This window comes from Schistocerca piceifrons, chromosome 1 (assembly GCF_021461385.2).
Source record: "Schistocerca piceifrons isolate TAMUIC-IGC-003096 chromosome 1, iqSchPice1.1, whole genome shotgun sequence".
Classification (NCBI taxonomy): Eukaryota; Metazoa; Arthropoda; class Insecta; order Orthoptera; family Acrididae; genus Schistocerca; species Schistocerca piceifrons.
Window position 1 is genome coordinate 1,201,883,512 of NC_060138.1, and position 27,948 is coordinate 1,201,911,459.

The window sequence follows — 27,948 nt, forward strand, 5'->3', positions numbered from 1 at the left end:
TTTCCCCTTCCTGGGACAATGAATTCACGGTGTTCTTATTTCAATTTCCAGGAGTGTATATACAAGTGGACAGTAGTTGACATCATATATACACTTATATACGTTTCTCTAAGTAGTGCTTGATCAGTGTCAAATGCTATTTAGTTCACAAATTCAAGTAAATCTTTGTGTGGGTAGAGCCCTTTTTCCTTACCACTGTTTAAGAATTCTAACTTTTAGATTCTTGGGTGAAGGAATTTTTGTATAACAAACAGCCCAGTGTACAACAGTTGCCATTTGCAATTCAGCTTCCAATACTTTGTCACTTTTGGATGAGTCCTAAAGATTTCTTCTTGTCTCAGATAGTACTCTACAGTGTGTCCTAATTTGCTGTCATACAACTGTTTTCTGTTCTCAGCGTTTTCTTCAGTGCTACCAGTGCTCAACATATTTTCTCCTCTTGCAATATTTCCTTCCTAGGGACCTAATAATGGAGCCGGCAGTCACTGACAGCACAGCATACAATTTGACTTGGAGAAAACATCGTGTAGCGCAACAGCATATTGTACATTCCCTTTCCCTTGCAGATAAGGTCCGGCTGTATCCAAGGAAACCATCTCCAAGGGTGTTTTTGTCAATATCGGGTGTAGTTCAATTAGTTTTGATTTGTTTATATGCTTAGCCTCATGACACACAACCCATTTTGTAGCAGTTCCTCCTGCTTTATTTATTTCTTCCTTCATTGTCCTCTGTGTCAATGTACTGCGTTGCTACACTGGCTGAAAAATGAGATGTGGATTTCAAAACTGACTACTGTAAATAATGTAGCCGACAGGTGCACAGTTGCATTTCACAGTACTTTAATTTCACTGGTCACAACCACCTAATAATGCTCAGTTATATGGCCAGTGCACTATTGTTTAACTTTTGATAGGCCTCATTAACAGTTTGCAGCAAACCTCCACATACTGCTACAATAGTTTACTGTTGAATATCCAAGATCAGTAAAAACCTAACCACAAAGTTCACAGTTCTTGAAGAATAGAAAGGTGCGTGTGGTGCAGACACTGTCATCGTTTGAAAACACAGCCTAATTGGGTAACACTTATTTCACAGTTAAATTGAAATGTTGTTGTTGTTGTTGTTGTTGTTGTTGTTGTTCTAACAACCAACACAGGTTTCTTGTCTGAAACTCGGCCGTGGACTGACTGTTTCGTGACCGAAAATCGGGCCTTTATATTTCGTCACAATAATAGGTACTGAACTCATTGTTCGATGTTTAAATTACAGAAATTAAAACTTAACTCATTAAATTAACTGAATACATCGCAAAATTCGCTCCTTTTAATGGTATCTTCTGCTACAAGGGTTAGGCCAAATTATTTGTTTAAATCATGAAATTAACAAATATTAGTACGCAGACAATACTTTTGACAAAACTGTTAATTACTTTGGAATTAAGGGCTGCCTTTCCTAATATGTTTTTGAATAGAGACAAATAGATACTTTCTTGTATTTTGTCTTCCAAATGTTTATAATTAGTACAGAATTTATATTTGTTTATACGTCAACAATAGAATTTAAGTTAAGAAACAATTACTGATTTTGCTCTATAATAATAACTAGTAATAGTCAAAATGAATTAGAAAGTAAATTACGTACATAATACGAAGCATGAAATTAGATCTGGTGTTATATTCTTAAAAACTGAGGGCCGACCCTTCTCTTTCATGGAAATGCAGATTATACGGGGTGTTACAAAAAGGTACGTCCAAACTTTCAGGAAAAATTCCTCACACACAAATAAAGAAAATACGTTATATGGACATGTGTCTGGAACGCTTAATTTCCATGTTACATCTGATTTTAGTTTCGTCAGTATGTACTGTACGTCCTAGATTCACCGCCAGTTGGCCCAATTGAAGGAAGGTAATGTTGACTTCGGTGCTTGTGTTGACATGCGACTCATTGCTCTACAGTAATAGCATCAAGCACATCAGTACGTAGCATCAACAGGTTAGTGTTCATCACGAACGTGGTTTTGCAGTGAGTGCAATGTTTACAAATGCGGAGTTGGCAGATGCCCATTTGATGTATGGATTAGCACGGGGCAATAGCCGTGGCTTGGTATGTTTGTATTGAGACAGATTTTCAGAACAAAGGTGTCCCAACAGGAAGACGTTCGAAGCAATTGATCGGTGTCTTAGGGAGCACGGAACATTCGAGCCTATGACTCGCGACTGGGGAAGACCTAGAACGACGAGGACACCTGCAATGGATGAGGCAATTCTTCGTGCAGTTTGCGATAACCCTAACGTCAGCGTCAGAGAAGTTGCTGCTGTACAAGGTAACGTTGACCACGTCACTGTATGGAAAGTGCTACGGGAGAACCAGTTGTTTCTGTACCATGTACAGCATGTGCAGGCACTATCAACAGCTGATTGGCCTCCACAGGTACACTTCTGCGAATGGTTCATCCGACAATGTGTCAATCCTCATTTCAGTGCAAATGTTCTCTTTACGGATGAGGCTTCATTCCAACGTGATCAAATTGGAAATTTTCACAATCAACATGTGTGGGCTGACGAGAATCCGCAGGCAATTGTGCAATCACATCAACAACACAGATTTTCTGTGAACGTTTGGGCAGGCATTGTTGGTGATGTCTTGATTGGGCCCCATGTTCTTCCACCTACGCTCAGTGGAGCACGTTATCATGATTTCATACGGGATACTGTACCTGTGCTGCTAGAACATGTGCCTTTACAAGTACGACACAACATGTGGTTCATGCACGCTGGAGCTCCTGCACATTTCAGTCGAAGTGTTCGTATGCTTCTCAACAACAAATCCAGTGACCAATGGATTGGTAGAGGCGGACCAATTCCATGGCCTCCATGCTCTCCTGACCTCAACCCTCGTGACTTTCATTTATGGGGGCATTTGAAAGCTCTTGTCTACGCAACCCTGGTACCCAATGTAGAGACTCTTCGTGCTCGTATTGTGGACGGCTGTGATACAATAAGCCATTCTCCAGGGCTGCATCAGCTCATCAGGGATTCCATGCGACAGAGGGTGGATGCATGTATCCTCGCTAACGGAGAACATTTTGAACATTTCCTGTAACAAAGTGTTTGAAGTCACGCTGGTTCGTTCTGTTACGCTGTGTGTTTCCATTCCATGAGTAATGTGATTTGAAGAGAAGTAATAAACTGAGCTCTGACATGGAAAGTAAGCATTTCCGGACACATGTCCACATAACGTATTTTCTTTCTTTGTGTGTGAGGAATGTTTCCTGAAAGTTTGGCCGTACCTTTTTGTAACACCCTGTATTCATGTATGTTAATGGTAATTAGTTAAAATTGAAAAAACGAATTTTGAGGAGGCAGATGGCATAACAAGAGGGGAATTAAACCTATCCCAGCTTGCTTCATCACAATTTCCATACTACCTGCAGAACTTTTAATCTTAAATTTGGATAGCAACAATAAGTGTTCATCTTACTAAGACATTTTGGAGATGCCCTAGTGCCCCTAAACATTGTGAGTGTATAATATAAAGTCGTTAAGTGATCCTCTGGTAAACAAACACAACACTGTATCTGCTCTGGGTGGTGTTGGCAAAACAACACACTTTGGTAAATCATTAAAATATTTTTCAACCTGTCATCATTGTTCTACATCAGTTTTAGCCTTACCTTTTGCCACCTAGGCTCTTTCTGCTGCAGTTGCTCCATGCTTTTACACATCTAATGTAGTATGGCTGTTGTGTTTTTTATCTTTCATCGACAGAACCCTGATTTCAGAATTGTTCTCCGCAAATTCCAGAATTTGTCTAGAGCTTTTGGAAGCCCTGATAAGGCATCAGCAATTAAGTTTTGGTTACCTTTGATATATATAATTTCAAAATCAGATTCCTGTGATCACTAACACTATCTAGTGATTATCCTGTGTAAGAGTTTACAAGTGAGAAGGAAGGACAGGGACTGATTGTCGCAATACATCTTGGTATGCTTTCCCCACAGGTAATATTCGAACATTTTGAAAGTCCATATTACCACTAGAGCTTCCAATTCGGTCGTGGAATATGCCCATTCGGCTTCAGATACGGTCCTAATAGCAAAACTAATTACCTCGGGGTCAGCTCCCTATTTGGGTCAGTGATTTGGAATAAACAAGCCCCCAGACCTTGCAAGGGCACATCTGTACACAAGACAGAAATCCTGGGTCATTACAGGATGATGGAAGATGTTGGTATTCAAAAAGAGCTTCTTTAATGTTGTCAAAATGAGTTTGGCATTGCTTGGTCCATAACCAAGGGTGGTTGTCACGTAGAAGATTCAGTAGTGTGTCACTATTTAAAAGCTGGTATAAATTCTCTGAAGAAAAATACTAATCCAAGATATCCCTCTAACTGTTTCTTATTTTGAAGTACAGGGCAGTATCTGATACCATCAAGCTTCTTAGGGTGTGGAAGTATGTCTTGAGGTGATATTATGTTTCCAAGGAATTTAACACCCATTTCTTATCAAAATGTGACTTCATTATGTTGTCTGTGACTCCAATTTATGAAAACTGAGACTTGAGCCACGAGACGTACGTGTTCTGACCATATGGAGGTAGCAATCGGTAAATTATCCACATACACAGTGACTCTACTTAACAATTCAGGTCCTAAGACTCGATCTAAAGCAGAAATAAATATGCCTACACTGACATTCAAACCACAAGGGAGAACACAGAACTCGTAGCTTCTGCCCCCACATACAAAAGCAGTGCACTTACAGCTGTCTTCATGTAGTGCAATTTACCAGTGCAAGGCTCGGAGATGTATTATGGTGAGGGACTTAACGTTATGGAATTACAGAAGTTGTTCTTCAAGGTTGTCGGGCCGTGTCCTGACAGGCACAATAATTTTATTTATTCCTCATGCGTCGAGCATGAGGTGGCTACTACCGTCTGATTTGCTAACGGCCTAAATGGGGCTACAGTGCGCAGAGAAGGATGGTTGTATTATTTACCAGTTTATCATTCTGTTGATCTTTCATTACAGCCTCCTCCTTGGCCAGTGGGATGGGTATGATGAAAGGCAGAATGTTTTGTGTCACTACACCTCCTTTTTGTTTTTGTATCCTTTAATTATGCAAGGGTGCTATTCAAAAATATCATCGAAACACATTATATGCTCTTGCATTTCTTCCTTCTGTTCTTCTGTAAGACACGCTGACTCACATTCCTTGGCGCACATGATCTTGGGGCCTATTTCCTCAGGACCTATTTCATCTCCCTGTGATTGCTCCAGTCCCTGCGTGTTTACAAACATGATGGTAAGATAGAAGAATTGTATTGGAAAGTCAGCATTGTGTTTTGGTTTGTTTTCTCTGGCATTTGACTTGACTAGGTATACTGAATATTGTTGGTTGTTCACAACGAAATGACACTTCCTGTTACCAACGTCAGTTTGTGTGTGGTACTTCCTAAAGGTGTCCGTACTGATGAGACAGGTTGCTATTAGTCTTTCAACCTAAAATTAATTTTCGGTCCAATTGTCTGCATACTTTACTAGAATACTCCAATTTTGTAACTGGAATGTTGGACTACATGGGAAATTGAGGACAAGCACACTCATCAGGGTTTTGGTCTGACCTCCACGAGAAATTTATTAACATCAAGTATAGATTTAAGTGTCAGGAAGTCATTTCTGAAAGTATTTGTATGGAGTGTAGCCATGTATGGAAGTGAAACATGGACGATAAATAGTTTGGACAAGAAGAGAATAGAAGCTTTCAAAATGTGGTGCTACAGAAGAATGCTGAAGATTAGATGGGTAGATCACATAACTAATGAGGAAGTATTGAATAGGATTGGGGAGAAGAGAAGTTTGTGGCACAACTTGACCAGAAGTAGGGATCGGTTGGTAGGACATGTTCTGAGGCATCAAGGGATCACCAATTTAGTATTGGAGGGCAGCGTGGAGGGTAAAAATCGTAGAGGGAGACCAAGAGATGAATACACTAAGCAGATTCAGAAGGATGTAGGTTGCAATAGGTATTGGGAGATGAAGAAGCTTGCACAGGATAGAGTAGCATGGAGAGCTGCATCAAACCAGTCTCAGGACTGAAGACCACAACAACAACAACACGCAAAGGCTGCTGTTAACACCACAGTGCAAATGGCAGCATTTGAAATGGCACCATGACCTGAAAGCATGGACTGCTAATGAATGGCATCACATTGTGTTCAGTGATAAATTGTAGTTCTGCACACCACACTGGATGGCCGTTGTTTGACAGTATGATAGTGACCTGGGGAGAGGTCCCATTCTTTCATTGGATAAGCATAGCAATGTGATTCCTGGCATCATAGTGTGGGGATCCATTGGTTATGATTCCAGGTCATGGCTGGTTGTGATTGAGGAAATTCCGATACCACAACAGTACATCACGGCCGTCTTGTATCCTCATTTGGTATCTTTAATGTGACAGTATTGTAACAATATTATGAGAAGGAAAGTTGCTACTCACTATATAGCGCAGATGCTGAGTTGCATATAGGCACGACAAAATGACTCACAATTATAGCTTTTGGCCATCAAGTCCTTCGTCAATAATACACACACACACACATGCACACGCACAGACACTCACCTGAACACAACTCACACACACAACTGCAGTCTCGGGCAACTGAAACCACATTGCGGGCAACTGAAACTACACTGCGAGCAGCAACATCAGTGCACAATGGGAGTGGCAACTGTGTGGGGGAAAGGCGGAGGCTGGGACAGGGAGGGGGAGGGATAGTATGGTAGGGGTGGCAGACACTGAAGTGCTGCAGATTAGACAGAGGAAAGGGGAGAGGTGAGGAGGGGGGCCGGGGCGGAAGTAGCGGATAAGAAGAGAAATAAAAAGACTGGATGTGATGGTGAAATGATGGCTGTGTAGTGCTGGAATGGGAACAGGGAAGAGGCTGGATGGGTGAGGACAGTGACTAACAAAGGTTGAGGCCAGGAGGGTTACGGGAACATAGGATGTACTGCAGGGAACGTTCCCGCCAGTGCAGTTCACCAAAGCTGCTGTTTATTGGCCACAGTTTGTCGGTGGCCTTCATGCTGACGAGTTGTTGGTTGTTATGCCTACATAGAATGCAGCACAGTGGTTGCAGGTTATCTTGTAGACCACATTACTCATTTCACAGGTGGCCCTGACTTCTATGGGATAGTTGATGTTCGTGACCAGACTGGAGTAGTAGGTGGAGGTGGTGGTGGTGGTGGTGGTGGTGGTGGTAGGATATATGGGACAGCTTTTGCATCTAGGTCTATTACAGGGGTATGAACCAAGAGATAAGGGATTGGGAACAGCGGCTGTGTAAGGATGGACGAGTATATTGTGTATATTCAATGGATGGCGGAATACCACTTCGGGAGGGATGGGAAAGATAGTGGGCAAGACATTCCTCATTTCAGTTCACAATGAGAGGTAATCGAAACCCTGGGGGAGAATGTAATTCAGGTGCTCCAGTCCTGGGTGGTACTGAGTTGTGAGGGGAATGCTCCTCTGTGGCCGGATGGTGGGACTTTCAGAGGTGGTGGGAGACATTCTTGGCATTTACTTTACTATTTTCAACATTCTCAAAATAATTTTTTTTCATATGCAGTACACAATTTTTGGGCCAAAATATAAATCATGTAATTATTTCCTTACCTCCAATTTGACATATTCAAAGTTCTGGTAACTACTGAGATATGAAACATGCAGTATATATTTTATCCCCTTTGCTGTATAATGAAGTTTGTGCATCAGATTGCACAAAAGAACAGAAAATAGTAACTTATCATGTGTCAAATCCATATTGTGGTCAGCTCTGTCACTACCAGAGGGTCCCACACTAGTTTCTAAATTTCTCTGTTTTCATTCTATTTAATTTTCAATTGCTATAAACATTTCAATAATAGTAATTGTAACTTGTTTGAAATTATCTTTTGTCTGTATTAATTCGTTTTTTAATGTTTTCTCTTCATTGAATGGTATATCCTGTACTCCTTTAACACTAACTAGATGTTAAACTTTGTTTTCCAACTTGACTTCCATCAAATCTAAATGAACTCTAAAATCTTGCACATGTTCTGATCTTAATTACATTCACTTTTCTAGTTTACCTCTTTCCAATTAATTGAGAACCCAAAGCAGTGTATCATCTCTATTAGAAAATCTTTCATTCATCTTAGAAAATCTGTCTATTTGAGAAGATCTTTTGCCAGTTTGAGAATTTTTTGTTCATAAATTGCATAAATCTTTTGTGAAAACATTGTTCATCTACCTCCTCACACATAATAATTTTAAAAATGCACATAAGTGGTTGACAAAGAAGGTATTAATATGAAGTGATACCTTTAATGGAAAGTCCAGGATGGAATGTAACAATATTATGAAAAGGAAAGTTGCCACTCACCATACAGCGGAGATGCTGAGTCACAGATTGGCACAACAAAAAGACTTTCACAAATAAAGCTTTCGGCCCCTAAGTCCTTAAAAAACCTCACTCACAGGTGCAAACACAACTCACTCACATAACTGCAGTTGTATGTTTCAGTTGTGTTGGCGCGTACGTGTGTGTGTGTGTGTGTGTGTGTGTGTGTGTGTGTGTGTGTGTGTGTGTGTGTGATATATTTTTGACGAAAGCTGTGGTCCGAAAGCCTTATCTGTCAGTCTTTTTGTTGTGCCTATCTGCGACTCAGCATCTCCACTTAAGGTGAGTGGCAACTTTCCTTTTCATAATGCTGTTAAGTGATACACTTGTTCTATCTAAATCCCTCATAAATTGACGAAATTCATCTAACAGGTTTAATGTATAAATGCAGATAAAAAAATCCTTTACAGAATAAATTGTATCTCATTCAAACAGAACCCACTGCGTTTTGATAAGGAAAACCTCACTTACGGTTTGTACATGCAGCATCCTTTGCTCACTCGTAGTGGGTGCGTGTGCTTAGTTGTTATTGTGAGCATGCTGCACCACCTGCCAGCTTGTTCTCAATATGTGGAACTGTTCACTACAAACAATGGGTGCAGATTTCTGCTAGGCAGTTGTAGCAAGCACATTGTGCAGTTTGTCGTTGCTGTCTCAAACTATATTTTCTGGAAAACAAGCTTCATGCCTGTAACAAATACAGTATATCTAAAACTTATATATGTATTGCCAATTTTCAGCTGTTGGTTCTTCATTACCCAAGACTATTCAGATTTAAAATAAATATTTATAAAAATCATGTTTGTATTTCTTAATGACCATGAAATATCACGGAATAATGGTTGTTAGTGTTGGTTCTTGCTGTTGAATGTCGTGATGAGTTCCTGTTTACATCTGTTGCTGTCAAAAATTCACTCATACATAATATATAAATGCAACATTAATTATTGTAAAATTGTTTAGTAAGTTTAAATTATGAAGCATTTGACAACTACCAGATGCATTAAGTAAGCATTAGTCTGACTTCTGAATGATGATTATTCTTAATCAGTGTAAATGTTACATTTAACTCATAAACCACTACACCAAATTACTTATTTATCGCTTCTAAATAACCTGTCAGTTCAGTGTAGAAAAGAACATTTAATCCTCTTCCAGTTTTATAATAAATTCCAGTTGGTCACAAAGATGTTCAGTTGTTTTTATGTTGCACAGTTGCTCAGTTTTAATCGCTGTACTGTAGTGCTTTCACATGCAGCATCATCAGCATGAATTTATGGATTTCTTGCAGCATTGTTGCTGTGCGAAAGTGGCAAAAAAACCTTTAAGCAGGAACGGAGTTGAAATTCCTAACTATCAACCATTCCCAGATAAAACCAAATTTCTTTCGTCCATGTATGCAACTATCTTTTGTGCCATATGTTACTATACCTAGTTAACTAAAGTACTGTATTTAATAGTTTTAGTAAAATCAAACAAGGGTTTTCACTAGCTTTTATTCTATCTGTATGTATGTATATAATTTTATAATCAAATTAAGCAGAGTAATGTTTTTGTTACAAAGATGTGTTGATACCAATGATAAGTTTTTGTACATGATGTAAATATGTAATATTTTATACTGTTCTGTACCTTCACAAGTCCAGTATCATGAATGTGATAGTGCGGGTGGTAAATAAATAAATAAATAAAAATTAGGATGACGTATGTTTCCTTCTTAACAAATCTCCCCTCCTGTCCGAATTTTTGAAGAACCCTACATTATTTGTCAAAGTGTAACTTCTTCACCTTTCCTTGTAACATTCCTACAATTACTCCAAATCCGTTTCTCAGTATTTTTAAATAGTTCAAAAAACTCTTCTTTAATTATAATGAAGTAATTTTCTGCTATTTGCTAGCAAGCAAGAACTTGCACTTTTTTAACTCTTACAACATGATTGAGTAAAAGCATATTATATGAGCAAAAGTTAACAAGAGTGTCATTCTTTAGAACTTTTGTTTTCTTTTGGTTTTTCCCCATCAGCTACATAGTGGTTGCACCTTCATTCATTGTGGTTGCATATTCATTGTAGGATTGGGTGATGTAGTGCTTAGAGGTCCTCCTTGGAACTCTGAACTCTATCTGTCACACACCACACACAAGTACCTCAAATAAATAATAAAGTGCAAAATAAATACACTACTGGCCAATAAAATTGCTGTACCAAGAAGAAATGCAGATGATAAACGGGTATTCATTGGACAAATGCATTATACTAGAACCGACATGTGATTACATTTTCACGCAATTTGGGTGCATAGATCCTGAGAAATCAGTACCCAGAACAACCACCTCTGACCATAACAACAGCCTTCATACACTTGGGCATTGAGTCAGACAGAGCTTGGATGGCGTGTACAGTTACAGCTGCCCATGCAGCTTCAACATGATACCACAGTTCATCAAGAGTAGTGACTGACAACACAATTTACTGCAGACTTCCTAAACTACATGTGATGCAATATGTATCAGATATTAAGCTAATAAGAACAGATTTAATGGTGTCAAGTGAATGTTTAAGTTGTTTGAAGGAAAATGTGGGAAAAGTTCACAGGAATGTACAGCTTCCATCGGTTTGACACTGGAGTTAGGTGAACAGCAAGTGGCCGTAGCACATGCTGAAAACTCTGTTATGGTCAGGCAGGTTGTGCAGTACTGTGTTGCAATCAGATGGCCAGAAAACGGCTGTAGCTCAAGTCAAAATGGCACTGATGTTACACTGGTTTAGTGCGGTACCTCACAGCTCCCAACACTGGCACAATATCTCACTCCAAATGCCAATTAAAATTGGACTGGATAACATTTGTGCCACCTGAGAACTTTCCTGTCATGCGCTGCTTAAATCAGTTGTTGTGTGAGGGTGATGATACTCAATTAACTATGTATTTCTCTGAATTTTTAACTTAAATCTCTGCAGTGACCAGTAAACAAAATTACTGTTATGCCAGACAAGTCGTCCAACTATAGATAAGTAGTGCTGCCCCTACGAAGCTGGGTCAGGTCGCTAGTGTAAATATAAACAAGTGTGTAAGGTAAATACAGTGGTTGTTCAGTAGGTATTCTAGATATCAGTAAAAAATAATGATTAGATTAGTTGGCACCACTATCCATATTGTGTTTTATTTTTGATCTTATTGCAGTTTCTCTGAAGTAGCTATAAAATAGTGATGGTATTTATAACTCTCATAGAATGCATGGAAGAGAAGAAGGTTTTGGCAGCTTCTGATTTGTTTCATTATCCAGATCGCACGAAAATGACAGTATATTATGTTTCTCTGTCATAACCCCAAAAAGTTAAGTACCTGAATCACTAAATAGAGTAAAGTTAAAACGATGAAATTAAACATTTCCGGAAAGAGTTATGGAATAGTACAATGAAGCTAAAATTTCTGTAATCATCATGTGGGATGGCTGTGATCTCCACACATCTCATTTATGCAGGACAGGAAAATATTCACACTAGGTTGTGAATGATTGGTGTTACTAAAGAACACCAATTCGTGTAATGTTTGAATGCTGTCCATATGTCCAGATGCCCTCTGTCAGAACAAAGGCATTAACAAAGAGAAATAAGAGAAATAGGCAAAGAGAGAAATAAAAGGGTTATGTTTAATAGACTAACAGACTGAACAATGACTTTTTTTACCTTGAAAAATAAAATGCAAAAATATTTAGTCAGTGGAGGCACAAATGACAGGATAACAAATCAGCAGCCTGGAGCCATCAGAGATACTTCAGATTGACAATATGATGCTTAGTATAGTAGATAGTGCTTCTGTATTGCTGTAATTGTAAATTTAGGTAGGTGGGTAGGACAGATAACATAATACTGTATTTACGCAACTATAAGACAAGATTTTTTTACCCAAATTCATCATTCGAAAAATGCTGGGTCGTCCTGTATGTGCAGATTAAACTATTTCTGCTCAGATCAACATTTTTCGTAGTTCAGTAGATTAATGTAGGGGTTGCCTTACATTGACAGATAAAGCATCATTTATCGATGTTTTGTACAAATTTATTTTGATGAATTCCAAGGTTATGGGTTGGCAAACAATGCTTTCATTTGAAACTCCAGGTAGTAATATCAACAATGTAGGAAAAGACAGATTGCTACTTACCGTACAGAAGACGCGCCAAGTTGCAGACGGGCACAATAACAAGACACTCATATACAGCTTCAAGGTGTCAGGAGGTTGTGGGGCAGGGAGGTGGGGAAAAAGGAACAAAAAATGAGAGGAGTGGGAAAGACAGGTAGATACATTGACAGAAGGCTGCAAATAAACAGGGTGAGAGACAGGAATGGGGAGGAGATGATAGGACATAGGGGGTGCAAACTGTTGGGTGGAGGGTGTGGAGACAGTATGTTACCGTAGGTTGAGGTCAGGATGATCACGGGAGCAGAGAATGTGCTGTAAGGATAACTCCCATATGCGCAATTCAGAAAAGCTGGTGGTGTATTGAGGGATCCAGATGGTGTGGGTAGTAAAGCAGCCATTGAAATAAAGTGTTCCACTGTATGTTTTGTTACAGGGTGGCCTACTTTGCTCTTGGCCACATAAAAACCTGTGCAATAATAGTAGCAGAGTTGGTAAATGACATGGCTGCTTCCACAAGTGGCCAGGTTATATAATCCTTGTGGAAAGGGGTTGGGAGTGGGAGTGGCATAGGAATAGACTAGGATGTTGTGGAGGTTGGGTGGGCGATGGAATACCAGTTTTAGATGGGATGGGTTGTATCTCGGGTAGGATGTCCCTCATTTAAGGGCACGGTGATAGGTAATCAAAGCTTTGGTGAAGGAAGTGGTTGTTGTTTCAGTCCATGGGGGTACTGAACAATGAAAGGAACACTGCTTTGTGGCAGGCTCTTAGGGTTGGTGGGCTCTTGGGGTTGTGAGGGGAAATGGCATGGGATATCTGTTTGCAGACTAGAGGTGTGGGGGATTGTGCCTGCATGTGAAGGCCTTCGTGAGACCCTCAGCATACTGAGCAAGGGAGTTTGTCACTGCAGATATGCTGTCCACAGGTAGCCAGGCTATACGGGAGGGATTTTTCAGTCTGAAATGGATGACAGCTGCCAAAAAGCAGCCACTGTTGGTGGTTGGTGGGTTTAATGTGGACAGAGGTGCAGATGCAGCCATCAGAGAGGAGGAGGTCAACATCTAAGAAGGTGGCATGCTGGGCTGAGGTGGACCATGTGAATCAGATGAGAGAGCAGGTGTTGAGGTTGTGAAGGAATGAAAGTAGGATCTCTTAGCCCCTGGGTCCAGATCATGAAGATACCATGAATAAACCTGAACCAGACAAGGGATTTGGTGTTTTGGAAGGCTAGGAAGGTCTCGTCCAGATGGCCTCTAAGAACATTGGCGAAGAAGAGTGCCATGCAGGGGTCATGGCTGCACTGTTGATTTGTTTATTTACCTTCCCTTCAGATGAGAAGTAGTTGCGGGGTAGGATTAAGTTAGTAAAGTATATGAGGAATGAGGTGTTGAGTTTGGAACATAAAGGATGCTGGGGAAAGGTAGTGTGCAATAGCAGTAAGACCATAGGCCTGGGGGATGTTGTTGTATAGGGAGGTGGCATCAGCAGCGACAAGTTCCACCCCCTCTGTCCTATCATCTCCTCCCCCCCCCCCCCCCCTCCCCCTGTCACAAAGGAGTGTCCTCACCATCACTCATTGCCACCCCAGACTGGAACAAGCGGACCACATCCTTCGCCAAGGCTTTGATTACCTATCATCCTGCCCTGAAATGAGTCATCTTACCTGAGATATTTCTCACCTCTCCTAAAGTGATGTTTTGTGCCCACCCAACCCCCACATCATCATAGTCCGTCACTGCACCACAACCAATCCCAGCCCTCTTGCCACAAAGATCATATACCTGTGGAAGACCCAGGTACCAAATCTACCCTATCCACTGACCCAGGACTTTCTACTCCAGTATTGTTGCAGGTTTATCCTACCCCATCAGATGCCATGCCATCTGTGAAAACAGCCATTTCATTTACCAGTTCTGCTGCAGTCATTGCACAGCTTTTTGTATTGGTATGAGTACCAACCACTGTCCACCAGGATGAAAGACCACCACCAGACTGTGACCAAGAACAAAGTACACAGTCCTGTGGCACAACGTCCTGCTGAACATAACACACTTAATTTCAATGGCTGCTTCACTACCCAAGCCATCTGGATCCTTCCCTCCACAATCAGCCTTTCTGAACTGAGCAGATGTGAGGTACTCTTACAACACATCCTCCACTCCGGTAATTATCCTGACTTCAATCTATGGTAACATCCTGCCCCCACACCTCCAGCTAATAGTTTCCACCCCCTCTGTCCTATCATCTCCTCCCCATTCTCATCTCCCACCTTGTGTATTTGCAGCCCTCTGCTGACGCATATGCTCACCTTTCCCCACTCCTCCCTTTTTTGCTCCTTTTTTCCCCCACCTCCCTGTCCCACAACCTTTCGATGCTTTTCATGTTGGGAGTCTAGTCCCTATACATTCCACCAGACAGGATTCGTCTCTCCCCACCAGTACACTCCTATCTCTTCCCCTTCCCCACCCACTCCAGATTGCTGGCTGCATGCAGGGTGACGTAGCATTCCAGCCTGAGATACTGGAGGTGGCGGTTGTGTGTGTGTGTGTGTGTGTGTGTGTGTGTGTGTGTGTGTGTACTGATGAAGGCTATGGCCGATAGCTATATGTGAGTATCTTTTAATTGCGCCTGTCTGCAACTTGATGTGTCTTCTGTATGGTAATTAGCAATTTGTATCTTCCTGTTGTTGTTATTGTTGTTGTTGTTGTTGTTGTTGTGGTCTTCAGTCCTGAGACTGGTTTGATGCAGCTCTCCATGCTACTCTATCCTGTGCAATCTTTTTCATCTCCCAGTACCTACTGCAACCTACATCCTTCTGAATCTGCTTAGTGTATTCATCTCTTGGTCTCCCTCTACGATTTTTACCCTCCACGCTGCCCTCCAATACTAATTTGGTGATCCCTTGATGCCTCAGAACATGTCCTACCAACCGATCCCTTCTTCTGGTCAAGTTGTGCCACAAACTTCTCTTCTCCCCAATCCTATTCAATACTTCCTCATTAGTTATGTGATCTACCCATCTAATCTTCAGCATTCTTCTGTAGCACCACATTTCGAAAGCTTCTATTCTCTTCTTGTCCAAACTATTTATCGTCCATGTTTCACTTCCATACATGGCTACACTCCATACGAACACTTTCAGAAATGACTTCCTGACGCTTAAATCAATACTGGATGTTAACAAATTTCTCTTCTTCAGAAACACTTTCCTTGCCATTGCTAGTCTACATTTCATATCCTCTCTACTTCAACCATCATCAGTTATTTTGCTCCCCAAATAGCAAAACTCCTTTACTACTTTAAGTGCCTCATTTCCTAATCTGATTCCCTCAGCATCACCCGACTTAATTCGACTACATTCCATTATCCTCGTTTTGCTTTTGTTGATGTTCATCTTATATCCTCCTTTCAAGACACTGTCCATTCCATTCAACTGCTCTTCCAAGTCCTTTGCTGTCTCTGACAGAATTACAATGTCATTGGCGAACCTCAAAGTTTTTATTTCTTCTCCATGAATTTTAATACCTACTCCGAATTTTTCTTTTGTTTCCTTTACTGCTTGCTCAATATACAGATTGAACAACATCGGGGAGAGGCTACAACCCTGTCTTACTCCCTTCCCAACCACTGCTTCCCTTTCATGTCCCTCGACTCTTATAACTGCCATCTGGTTTCTGTACAAATTGTAAATAGCCTTTCAGTCCCTGTATTTTACCCCTGCCACCTAAATAATTTGAAAGAGAGTATTCCAGTCAACATTGTCAAAAGCTTTCTCTAAGTCTAGAAATGCTAGAAACGTAGGTTTGCCTTTCCTTAATCTTTCTTCTAAAGATAAGTCGTAAGGTCAGTATTGCCTCAAGTGTTCCAGTGTTTCTACGGAATCCAAACTGATCTTCCCCGAGGTTGGCTTCTACTAGTTTTTCCATTCGTCTGTAAAGAATTCGTGTTAGTATTTTGCAGCTGTGACTTATTAAGCTGATAGTTCGGTAATTTTCACATCTGTCAACACCTGCTTTCTTTGGGATTGGAATTATTATATTCTTCTTGAAGTCTGAGGGTATTTCGCCTGTCTCATACATCTTCCTCACCAGATGGTAGAGTTTTGTCAGGACTGGCTCTCCCACGGCCGTCAGTAGTTCCAATGGAATATTGTCTACTCCGGGGGCTTTGTTTCGACTCAGGTCTTTCAGTGCTCTGTCAAACTCTTCACGCAGTATCTATCTCCCATTTCATCTTCATCTACATCCTCTTCCATTTCCATAATATTGTCCTCAAGTACATCGCCCTTGTATAGACCCTCTATATACTCCTTCCACCTTTCTGCTTTCCCTTCTTTGCTTAGAACTGGGTTTCCATCTGAGCTCTTGATATTCATACAAGTCGTTCTCTTATCTCCAAAGGTCTTTTTAATTTTCCTGTAGGCGGTATCTATCTTACCCCTAGTGAGATAGGCCTCTACATCCTTACATTTGTCCTCTAGCCTTCCCTGCTTAGCCATTTTGCACTTCCTGTCGATCTCATTTTTGAGACGTTTGTATTCCTTTTTGCCTGTTTCATTTACTGCATTTTTATATTTTCTCCTTTCATCAATTAAATTCAATATTTCTTCTGTTACCCAAGGATTTCTACTAGCCCTCGTCTTTTTACCTACTTGATCCTCTGCTGCCTTCACTACTTCATCCCTCAAAGCTACCCATTCTTCTTCTACTGTATTTCTTTCCCCCATTCCTGTCAATTGCTCCCTTATGCTCTCCCTGAATCTCTGTACAACCTCTGGTTCTTTTAGTTTATCCAGGTCCCATCTCCTTAAATTCCCACCTTTTTGCAGTTTCTTCAGTTTTAATCTACAGGTCATAACCAATAGATTGTGGTCAGAGTTCACATCTGCCCCTGGAAATGTCTTACAATTTAAAACCTGGTTCCTAAATCTCTGTCTTACCATTATATAATCTATCTGATACCTTTTGGTATCTTGAGGGTTCTTCCATGTATACAACCTTCTTTCATGATTCTTAAACCAAGTGTTAGTTATGATTATGTTGTGCTCTGTGCAAAATTCTACCAGGCGGCTTCCTCTTTCATTTCTGTCCCCCAATCCATATTCACCTACTATGTTTCCTTCTCTCCCTTTTCCTACACTCGAATTCCAGTCACCCATGACTATTAAATTTTCGTCTCCCTTCACAATCTGAATAATTTCTTTTATTTCATCATACATTTCTTCAATTTCTTCGTCATCTGCAGAGCTAGTTGGCATATAAACTTGTACTACTGTAGTAGGTGTGGGCTTCGTATCTATCTTGGCCACAATAATGCGTTCACTATGCTGTTTGTAGTAGCTTACCCGCATTCCTATTTTCCTATTCATTATTAAACCTACTCCTGCATTACCCCTATTTGATTTTGTGTTTATAACCCTGTAGTCACCTGACCAGAAGTCTTGTTCCTCCTGCCACCGAACTTCACTAATTCCCACTATATCTAACTTCAACCTATCCATTTCCCTTTTTAAATTTTCTAACCTACCTGCCCGATTAAGGGATCTGACATTCCACGCTCCGATCCGTAGAACGCCAGTTTTCTTTCTCCTGATAACGACATCCTCTTGAGTAGTCCCCGCCCGGAGATCCGAATGGGGGACTATTTTACCTCCGGAATATTTTACCCAAGAGGACGCCATCATCATGTAATCATACAGTAAAGCTGCATGCCCTCGGGAAAAATTACGGCTGTAGTTTCCCCTTGCTTTCAGCCGTTCGCAGTACCGGCACGGCAAGGCCGTTTTGGTTATTGTTACAAGGCCAGATCAGTCAATCATCCAGACTGTTGCCCTTGCAACTGCTGCCCCTCTTCAGGAACCACACGTTTGTCTGGCCTCTCAACAGATACCCCTCCGTTGTGGTTGCACCTACGGTACGGCTATCTGTATCGCTGAGGCACGCAAGCCTCCCCACCAACGGCAAGGTCCATGGTTCATGGGGGGGGGGGGGGGGGGTGTATCTTCCTACATTGTTATCTTTCATTTGAATAGCCTTGAGATTTTACGTTATGCCGAAACTCTCGATACAGTATCGACGTTGCTCGAATGACGACGTGACATTTGACTTGGAGCTCTAGTGCACTGTGCAACGGATACACAAGAAATTGTGAACTAGCCACTACAGTAATCTAATGCTCTGCTTAAAAATTGATGATTTTGTGAAATATAGGAGGAAATAGCATTAGATTCTCTCTCAACTTACAAACATTTGTTGTATTTGGACGGTTCTGCATTATAAGTTCTGGTTCATGTGTGGAAGTTGTATACATACCCTACAATTATGCTGCTTTTTAAGTAAAGGTAACATTCAGAGGCGAAAATCTTGTCCTTCAGAAACAATAGCTTGATCCTAAACTCAAGTCAGTATTCTATTTTGTTTTGAGAAACTGTAAAGATTTACCAAGTAAGTTGAAAATGAGAAATACAATTTCTTTTTGCTATTAGAATATCGGGGGAAAATGTCACCAGCTTTTAAGCAGCTTTAGAGCAAGATGGTGATATTAAGATGAAACAAGGAAGAAAATTAAGCCAGATTTAAATTTCTGACAAACAAAATTAATCACATTAAACAGAATGCAATTGTTATCGCAAGAATAAACAGCAGTGGAAAAGCCCATTGTGGAAATAGTACCAACAGACATCACCAGATCACAGGTCAAGCGAAAGTTCACGAATTGCACTGAATCAAGATTGTGATCTTTTATTTATGTATTAATTGCTGCTTTTATGTATGACATGTACCGTAGAAAATACTGCAGTCTGTGTTTCACTGTAGACAGTGAATAAATGGCCAAAGTTTAGGATGTTGTAATTTTAATTTTTAAACAGATACCTTATGTCAGTATAAGTTTGTAATTTTAATTAGATGGAATTTGTTAAAGAATTTTTTTCTCCAAGGAGCATCTTGAGAAAGAGGGTGTCTTATATTCAGGATTGTCTTATATTCAGGATTGTCTTATATTCAGGATTGTCTTATATTCAGGATTGTCTTATATTCAGGATTGTCTTATATTCAGGATTGTCTTATATTCAGGATTGTCTTATATTCAGGATTGTCTTATATTCAGGATTGTCTTATATTCAGGATTGTCTTATATTCAGGATTGTCTTATATTCAGGATTGTCTTATATTCAGGATTGTCTTATATTCAGGATTGTCTTATACTCAGATAAACGTGATATGTAGGAGATAGTTGAGGCTCTCTGTGACATGGTTAGAAACCTATATGTACTGTGTGGTGACATGAGTGTAGTTTCAGAGATAAATAGATGTAAATATAAATATGTCCCACAGTAAAAGTGAGGTAGTACCTAACTACATAAAACTTATTGTTGTAGGATTGCGGTGTAGTTACTAGATAAGAGGTAAAGTCTGTGGCATAAGGCTGTGACTGAGCCTTGGCCTGACTGCACATGGAACACAGTCTTTCTTCCCCACAGCAGTAGGAGAGGAACATTGTCAGATCCATCACTCCACTCACGTTCTATAACTAAAAAAAGTCATCAGTACTCATTTGATAGCAGGTTAAGTGGACCTGAGCCATCCTGGAAGGACTGGAATAAAGAAAAATCCACACCCTTATCTGGGATTGAGCTGTGGACCTCCAGGGTCGGAGTCTAATGCTCTATGCACTAGTCCACTAATATCACTTTTAGTTATTAAATGACTGGGGACAGGAAGGGCATGTGCCCACACAGTTAAATAATATCAATTACTCAGTGATCTGCCCCTGGTAGCTGCACATGTTGATGTAATCACGTCCAGGATGGGAGGTATGCTGCTCCCGGATTGAATCCGCCTGGAGGGTTGACAATGGGTCAGCTAGCCTGGATGGGCTTTCAGGTGATTTCCCACAGCCCAGTTGGTGAAATCCAGGGTGGTTTGCACATTCCATCTAAGATACTCACTACATGATCATTTAGAACACATTGTCACAGTTGCATACAGAATTTATTATGTACGCAGACAGCTTGGGTACACTGCTTCTGTTGTTGGGGGCGAATAGGAGACTGATGATCTCAGCTGTTGGGCCTCCTTAAACAGTTAATCAGAATCAGTTAACATTTCGTAATAATGGAAGGAAAAAATATAAAAAGTCAGCTTGAGCTTATATACAAGGTGTGTTTAATTTTTACTTTTTGTTGCACTTCTATCTTGTCATAGAGTTATTGTTTTGAATTTATCTGTATGGAGCTGTGATTGGTTAGTAAATTGGCACCTTTTTAAGAAATTTTATGGAGGCATCACACAGTTACCTTTACTCTACAACTCAGACTTTGCAGTGAAAGCTAAGAACAATAATCTTCCTCTTCTAATCTGAGAAGCGGTATGGGTGCTCTGCTCTGCAGGAATGACTTTAATACCTTTGTCCATTACAGGCATAGTCTTTCTAAAACTAGTGTTATTACTGTGGTAATGTTAAAAAGAACTTGGAAATTGTTGTTAATTTTTATTTTGTGCCTTTTGCAACTAACTCAGTATAGTTACTACCATATATGGTAGTGCTTTCCAGTTGACTCTCATGAAATATCTTGTCAAACTTCCAGGAAGATTGCTATGAATGTGGAGAACTAGTACCTGTGAATTATTATCATCAGCCTGTATCATTAGATACAAGCACCAAACCATTAAAAAATTGTGTGATAGCTCTGAGTACATATGCTGGCAAAGAAAGAGAGTTCATCACTTCTGTTGCAGAACTTCTGGGGGCCAGGTAATTGAATGAAAGTGATATTTCATTTCTGTCATTATAACATTTGGTGGTGCCAGTCACGATTTTTTGTATGTTTAACTTTCCTGGTGTGGGGCCCAATTTGAGAGAGAGTACCCATTGTAGATTAAGAGTTTTATTTAGTATTGTTACAAGTTAAACCCGATACTGTGTGTGTGTGTGTGTGTGTGTGTGTGTGTGTGTGTGTGTGTGTGTGTGAGCAAGCAAGCTGTTGTTTTGTTCTGGGGGATGTCATTGTAATGTAGTAGAAAAGAAAACTATGTCAGTGGGATTTTTGTCAAAATACATTGCGTGTTGTCTTTTTTTAATTGTGTTTAGGCCTTTCTTTTGCAATCAGTTATTATTTATCATCTGGTTTCATAATGTTAAATTTTCCGGTACCCCAAGATTACACGTCTAATTTTATTTTCATCCCCAATTTTTGTCTATCTGCCCATAAATTTTCTTCAATATTTGTTCTTCTGATAGAGGTCTGAATTCCTTGAATCCGTGTGGTGTGAAGTCCTCCTCTTTACTTTCTTCCTGGTGGCTCACGTTCCATAATTTGCTGTGATAATCTCTCTTTTGACATCCTTTTTATATGTCCATAACGTAACAGTTGTTTTTCTTATGTAAAATCTGCAATTGAATTTGTAATATTCATTTTCTTCCTGATTACTTCATTTCTGATTCTTTCTTGCCTAGATATTCCTGCAGACCACCTCCAAAAGTCCCATCTCTGTTGCCAACAGCCTTTTTACTATTTGCCATTTAACTGTCCATACTTCCTTCTGATCCATATGTCACAATGCTTCTGATAATTGTGAAGCTCTTTTTTTTGTTTCCTTTCTGATCTGTTGGTCCCATAAAATACCATTTACTTTTCCAATAGTAAACTTGCTAGCATTTATCCTTGAATTAACTTCCTTGTCTTGTTTTCCATATTGTGTGATATTAACTCGTAGATATTTGTACTCTTCAGTGTGTTTAAAAGTTCCATCCCTTCTTCCAGTGTCAGTTCTTGATTTGAATCGCCTTTCACAGTTATGCAAGTAATATTGGATATATATTGTTTTTTCAACTGTAATAACTCTTATTTAGACTATACGAGTTTCACTTTAAAATAAAGTATCTTTGGTGGTCACTGTAACAATATGCTTTTTCCTACAAATCTGTTAATCAGTGCTGTAAACATGATTGAAATTATTGCTGTTATAGTATTATACTGTTCAGTATTAGTAATTTAAAACATAAGAACTATATATGATCTTGGCAACAAATTTGACAGATTTGCAAGAAAAAAAAAATTCTTTCGTGTGTGTGCATTCTCTAGTGGGCAGAGCTAGTGAACCTTTGTACATCTACATACCATTTTTTTTTAAAAGAAATGTTTAATACAATCCTGGCATCCCATCAAACTAATTGTAGAACTAAATTTTTATACCACTTATTCCACTTCTTTTTTACTTACTATTTTTGCTTGTTAGACATAATGCATGGATATTTTGAAATTTGATATTGCAAAGAAATTTGGACTCCACTGATTACTGAACAAAAAAAACTGAATGATTCCATATTAATATTCTTTATTTGCAACCCGGCATAGGCCTTTTATACAGCAATCGTAAAATAAACATTTGAAGTTTATCTAAAGGAAAGAAAAATTAATATGATTTCTTCTTTGCAAATTTGATGCTAAATAATTTATATTAAGTGCAAACTTGATAACATTGAGCAGAATGTGAGCTGAACTAGTTATTGGTCACATGATTTCTTTGTGAGTCTATGTTGTTGTTGTGGTCTTCAGTCCTGAGACTGGTTTGATACAGCTCTCCATGCTACTCTATTCTGTGCAAGCTTCTTCATCTCCCAGTACCTACTGCAACCTACATCCTTCTGAATCTGCTTAGTGTATTCATCTCTTGGTCTCCTCTACGAGTTTTACCCTCCACGGTGCCCTCCAATACCAAATTGGTGATCCCTTGTTGCCTCAACATATGTCCTACCAACCAATCCCTTCTTCTAGTCAAGTTGTGCCACAAGCTCCTCTTCTCCCCAATTCTATTCAATACCTCCTCATTAGTTATGTGATCTACCCATCTAATCTTCAGCATTCTTCTGTAGCACCACATTTCAAAAGCTTCTATTCTCTTCTTGTCCAAACTATTTATTGTCCATGTTTCACTTCCATACATGGCTACACTCCATACAAATACTTTCAGAAATGACTTCCTGACACTTAAATCTATACTCGATGTTAACAAATTTCTCTTCTTCAGAAACGCTTTCCTTGCCATTGCAAGTTTAAATTTTATAACCTCTCTACTTCGACCATCATCAGTTATTTTGAACCCCAAATAGCAAGACTCCTTTACTACTTTAAGTGTCTCATTTCCTAATCTAATTCCCTCAGCATCACCCGACTTAATTCGACTACATTCCATTATCCTCGTTTTGCTTTTGTTGATGTTCATCTTATATCCTCCTTTCAAGACACTATCCATTCCGTTCAACTGCTCTTCCAAGTCCTTTGCTGTCTCTGATACAATTACAATGTCATCGGTGAACCTCAAAGTTTTTATTTCTTCTCCATGGATTTTAATACCTACTCCGAATTTTTCTTTTGTTTCCTTCACTGCTTGCTCAATATAAAGATTGAATAACATCGGGGATAGGCTACAGCTCTGTCTCACTCCCTTCCCAAGTCAATAATGTCGTTCATTTCAGAAAATAATGGGTCACTGGTACAGGTTGATGAAAATATTGTCAAGCTAGCAAATGCTAGCATCTGTAGACAGCTATTTATGTGTGGAATTTAATTCCACATTTTGTAATTTTAATGTCAGCATTTTTGTTCATATTACCTGAGAGTCTTTCCAATTTGTTTACTTCCAATTCTTTTCCTGTTTTGATAAGTTTTGAGTCCATATTGAACTAGACTGGGAATCAATCAGCTGCATTTTAGTTTCTTCAGTTTCCAACCATTCTAGTTTAGACAATTTCAGTTTATCCAGTGAAATCATATCTGTGTATATAATACATTGTTGTGTTTTTGAAAAATCTTTGAACTGAGAGAATTTTGATGAAAATTCTTCGATTAAACAATGCATTACCAAAGAAAATTCCTTCATAACTGTCTTGGTCTGGCGTTTTGTGTGAACCCAAATTGCTGGTAACTTTTTTCAAATTTAGAAAATACTTGTAGTTTTTGTGACCAATATCATTATTAAAAACTTAAGATTTAGTTTATAGTAGCAGTAAGTGTGTCGCCCTGAAGCTGTGCATTCAAGTCATTGAAAAGATGGCACATGTCCATACAAGATATTAATTTTGTAAGCCACGTAATATCATTAACTATGAATATTGTACAATTTTTCCTCATTTCATAAAAACAGGTTGATTTCTTCCGCCAACTGGTGTGGCCATGCGGTTCTAGGCGCTTCAGTCTGGAACCGCGTGACCACTACGGTCGCAGGTTCGAATCCTGCCTGGGGCATGGATGTATGTGATGTCCTTAGGTTAGGTAGGTTTAAGTAGTTCTCAGTTCTAGGGGTCTGATGACCTCAGATGTTACGTCCCATAATGCTCAGAGCCATTTGAACCTTTTTTTATTTCTTCCAAACAGTCCTCAACTCTGTGAAGTACATTGCCAAAGCTCAACCGGTGAACAATGTTATACATCAGTAAGCCATTGTACACTGAAATGACTTCATTTTGGTGACAACAGCTATTGTATTATCAAGGGAAGTGAAACCACTCTTTACAGCCGTATTCTTTGATATACTAGCTTAGCACCCACTACTTTGCCCACCTAGACTGTGTGGCCTGAAGAGATTTTTTTTAAAACCAAATTTTTATGATGTTCACAAATTGAAACACCTTCTAGACTCTTCGCACTAACTAAGGCCATGTAAACGTGATCTTCCCTGAATGTATTTCTGACCAAAAAGCAATTCTGGTAACTGGAGTCCAAAGTTTTTGTTAATCATACCTTTGTGTTCTTGCGAAAATATTTCTATACCAGCTTTTATCCCCTAAAAGATATCTCCCTGTGGGTCCGGGGGTTAGAGTAGGCCCGAGGTATTCCTGCCTGTCATAAGAGGTGACTAAAAGGAGTCTCACACGTTTTGGCCTTTGTGTGATGGTCCTCTGTACAGTTTGACCTCCATTCTCCAAAATTTTCCCGAAGAGCAAGCCAATTGGGCAAGGGCACCTTACATAGTGCATTGTGTCCATTGGGCGTTGAGATCTTTAGCCCACTTTCTCGTCGTCACATTGCAGTCCCACCCATTCTCTATCTCCTGGGTGAGGACACCTTCCTGGGTGCATTTTCCACCACGCACTATGCAGTGTCACTTTCTGTGTAGACTTCCTTGCACCTGATTTCCCGCACGGTACCCAGTCCGTTGCGGTGGGGCCGCCATGTACCCTGTTGGTTGTAGCCCCTGACCACACAGGGATCGCTCTGCTGATGACTGCGCCGTTAACTCCCCACGTATGCCAAGGGGTAGATGCCCATCGCCCTGGGGCATCAGGTTCCCGGCAATGGCCATCCTGCTGTGGCTGAGTGACGCACGTGGAGAGGCCCCCTGGTCAGAGTGGGTGGCATCAGGACGGATGACACGCGATGAAGCGTAGTTCATCATCTCGTGCTGGTGGTTTGGGGAGGTGGAGGGCTTGTCCAGAATGAGATCTGGATCAGTCTTGATCAAAACAGCATCCTCTGCCCAGTCACAGGTGTTACTCGCTTGTGACAAGCTGGGGGACGTTTCTGTAACCATCGTGCTCCATAAAAGCTTAAATATGGTCCAGGGTATCATATTTCACAGGGACCTTCTTTTGCAGTCTGACCATGAGCTGCGTGCCAATTTAGATCGGAGAGGTGTACATTTCTTCCGGTGTGTCCACCTGTGTCCGAGGGATAATCAAGTCCCCACCAGTGCCTTCATCTTGGCTTTCGAGGGTGATACAGTGTCAGAGAATGTCAAGGTAATGGTCTACCACTGTGACATAAAGCCCTATATCCCTCCCCCATGTGGTGCTGTAAGTGCTGGATGTTCGGCTATATGTTTTCCAGCGTCACATGTCGAGATTGTGGACGCCCATCCCATCCCAATACTCCATGTGCCCTGCCTTCCATCTGTGTCAACTGCGGAGAACACCATTCACCTTGTTTGCCAGACAGTAGGATTCTCCAGAAAGAAAGGAAAATCATGGAGTACAAGACCCTGGACCAACTGACCTCCTCTGAGGCTAAGAGAAAATTTGAAAGCCTGAATCCTGCGCTTATGACATTGTCTTATGCTGCTGCTACAACAGTCGTGGCAACATCAGCTCCGTCAACCCCAGTCACCTCTCTGAGCTGGAAGACTACACCTGCCCCCTTGATGGTGAGGGGGCATTTCCCTCCCTGTTGCTCCTGCACCACCTATTTCAGGAGCAACACCCCCAAACCATTGGGGACCTGAGCCGGAGAAGCGAAAGTCTTCTTCGGCTTCTCTCGCTAGGTTGGGGTCCCGGGTCACTCCCTTCCCAGGTGTCTACTGGTGGGAAAAATGACACCCATCAGTGGCTGAAGAGCTCAAAAGCAGTTGGTCATAGTGCTTCATGCTCATCCTCAGTCCCAGAGACTGAGCCAGTGAAGTCCTCCCAGCCAGGGAAACCCAAGGAGCACCGAGAGAAATCCAAAAAGAAAACTCCTAAGACCAAGAAAATTGCACTGGTACCCACACCACTGCTACCTACAAGCTCTGTGTCTGAGGATGCGGTGGAGATTTTGGCATCCGTTGGGGACCTAGATCTCACCAGATCCTGAGACTAAATGGATATAGACTGCTCAGGCAATAAGTCGGTGGAAGCAGGTGACTCTGAGATGCAAACTACATCATTGAATGTTCCATGCCTTCCCAGTCTCACAATGACGTCATTGCGATGGTTTTTACCACCGCCTGTCTGAGCTACAGCAACTGTTAAGCTTTACACCTGCTATCTGGATTGCCCTCCAGGAAACCTGGTTCCCATCAAAGCGGACCCCTGCCCTCCATGGCTATAAGGGATATTACATGAACCGTAGCAACTATAATCGAGTGTCAGGTGGAGTTTGCGTTTATGCCCTAAACGTGTGCCCGTTCAAACCCGTCTTGAAGCTGTGGCTGTCAAAATAAGGATGACACAGGAAGTAACTGTCTGCAATGTATATCTTCCTGCAGATGGTGCAGTACCCCTGAATGTATTAGCTGCACTGATTGATCAACTCCCTAAACCTTTCCTACTTTTCTGAGATTTTAACGCCCATAACCGCTTGTGGGGTGGCACTGCTTATTGGCTGAGGCAGAGATTTCGAAACTTTACTGTCTCAGTTGGACCTCTGCCTCTCAAATACTGGGGCCGCCACACATTTCAGTGTGGCTTGAGGTAGTTACTCGGCCACTGATTTATCAATTTGCAGCCCAGGACTTCCCCCATGTATCCACTGGAGAGTGCATGATGACCTGTGTTGTAGTGACTACTTCCGCATCTTCCTGTCACTGCCCCAGCGTCAGGCCCACGGACGCCTGCCCAGATGGCCTTTAAACAAGGCGGACTGGGAAACTTTCACCTTTGCTGTCCC

The 27,948-nt window shown here is 40.7% G+C and overlaps 1 protein-coding gene across 4 annotated transcripts in view; it reads left to right on the forward strand.

The window, feature by feature from the left end:
- Positions 1–27,948, forward strand: part of LOC124781688 (DNA topoisomerase 2-binding protein 1-A-like) — a 274,059-nt gene that overhangs the window by 168,600 nt on the left and 77,511 nt on the right. For all 4 annotated transcript variants that reach the window (XM_047253880.1, XM_047253881.1, XM_047253882.1 and 1 more), the window contains one exon: positions 21,175–21,341. In XM_047253880.1, coding sequence (XP_047109836.1) covers positions 21,175–21,341 — 167 coding nt within the window. The remainder of the gene's footprint in view (positions 1–21,174; positions 21,342–27,948) is intronic.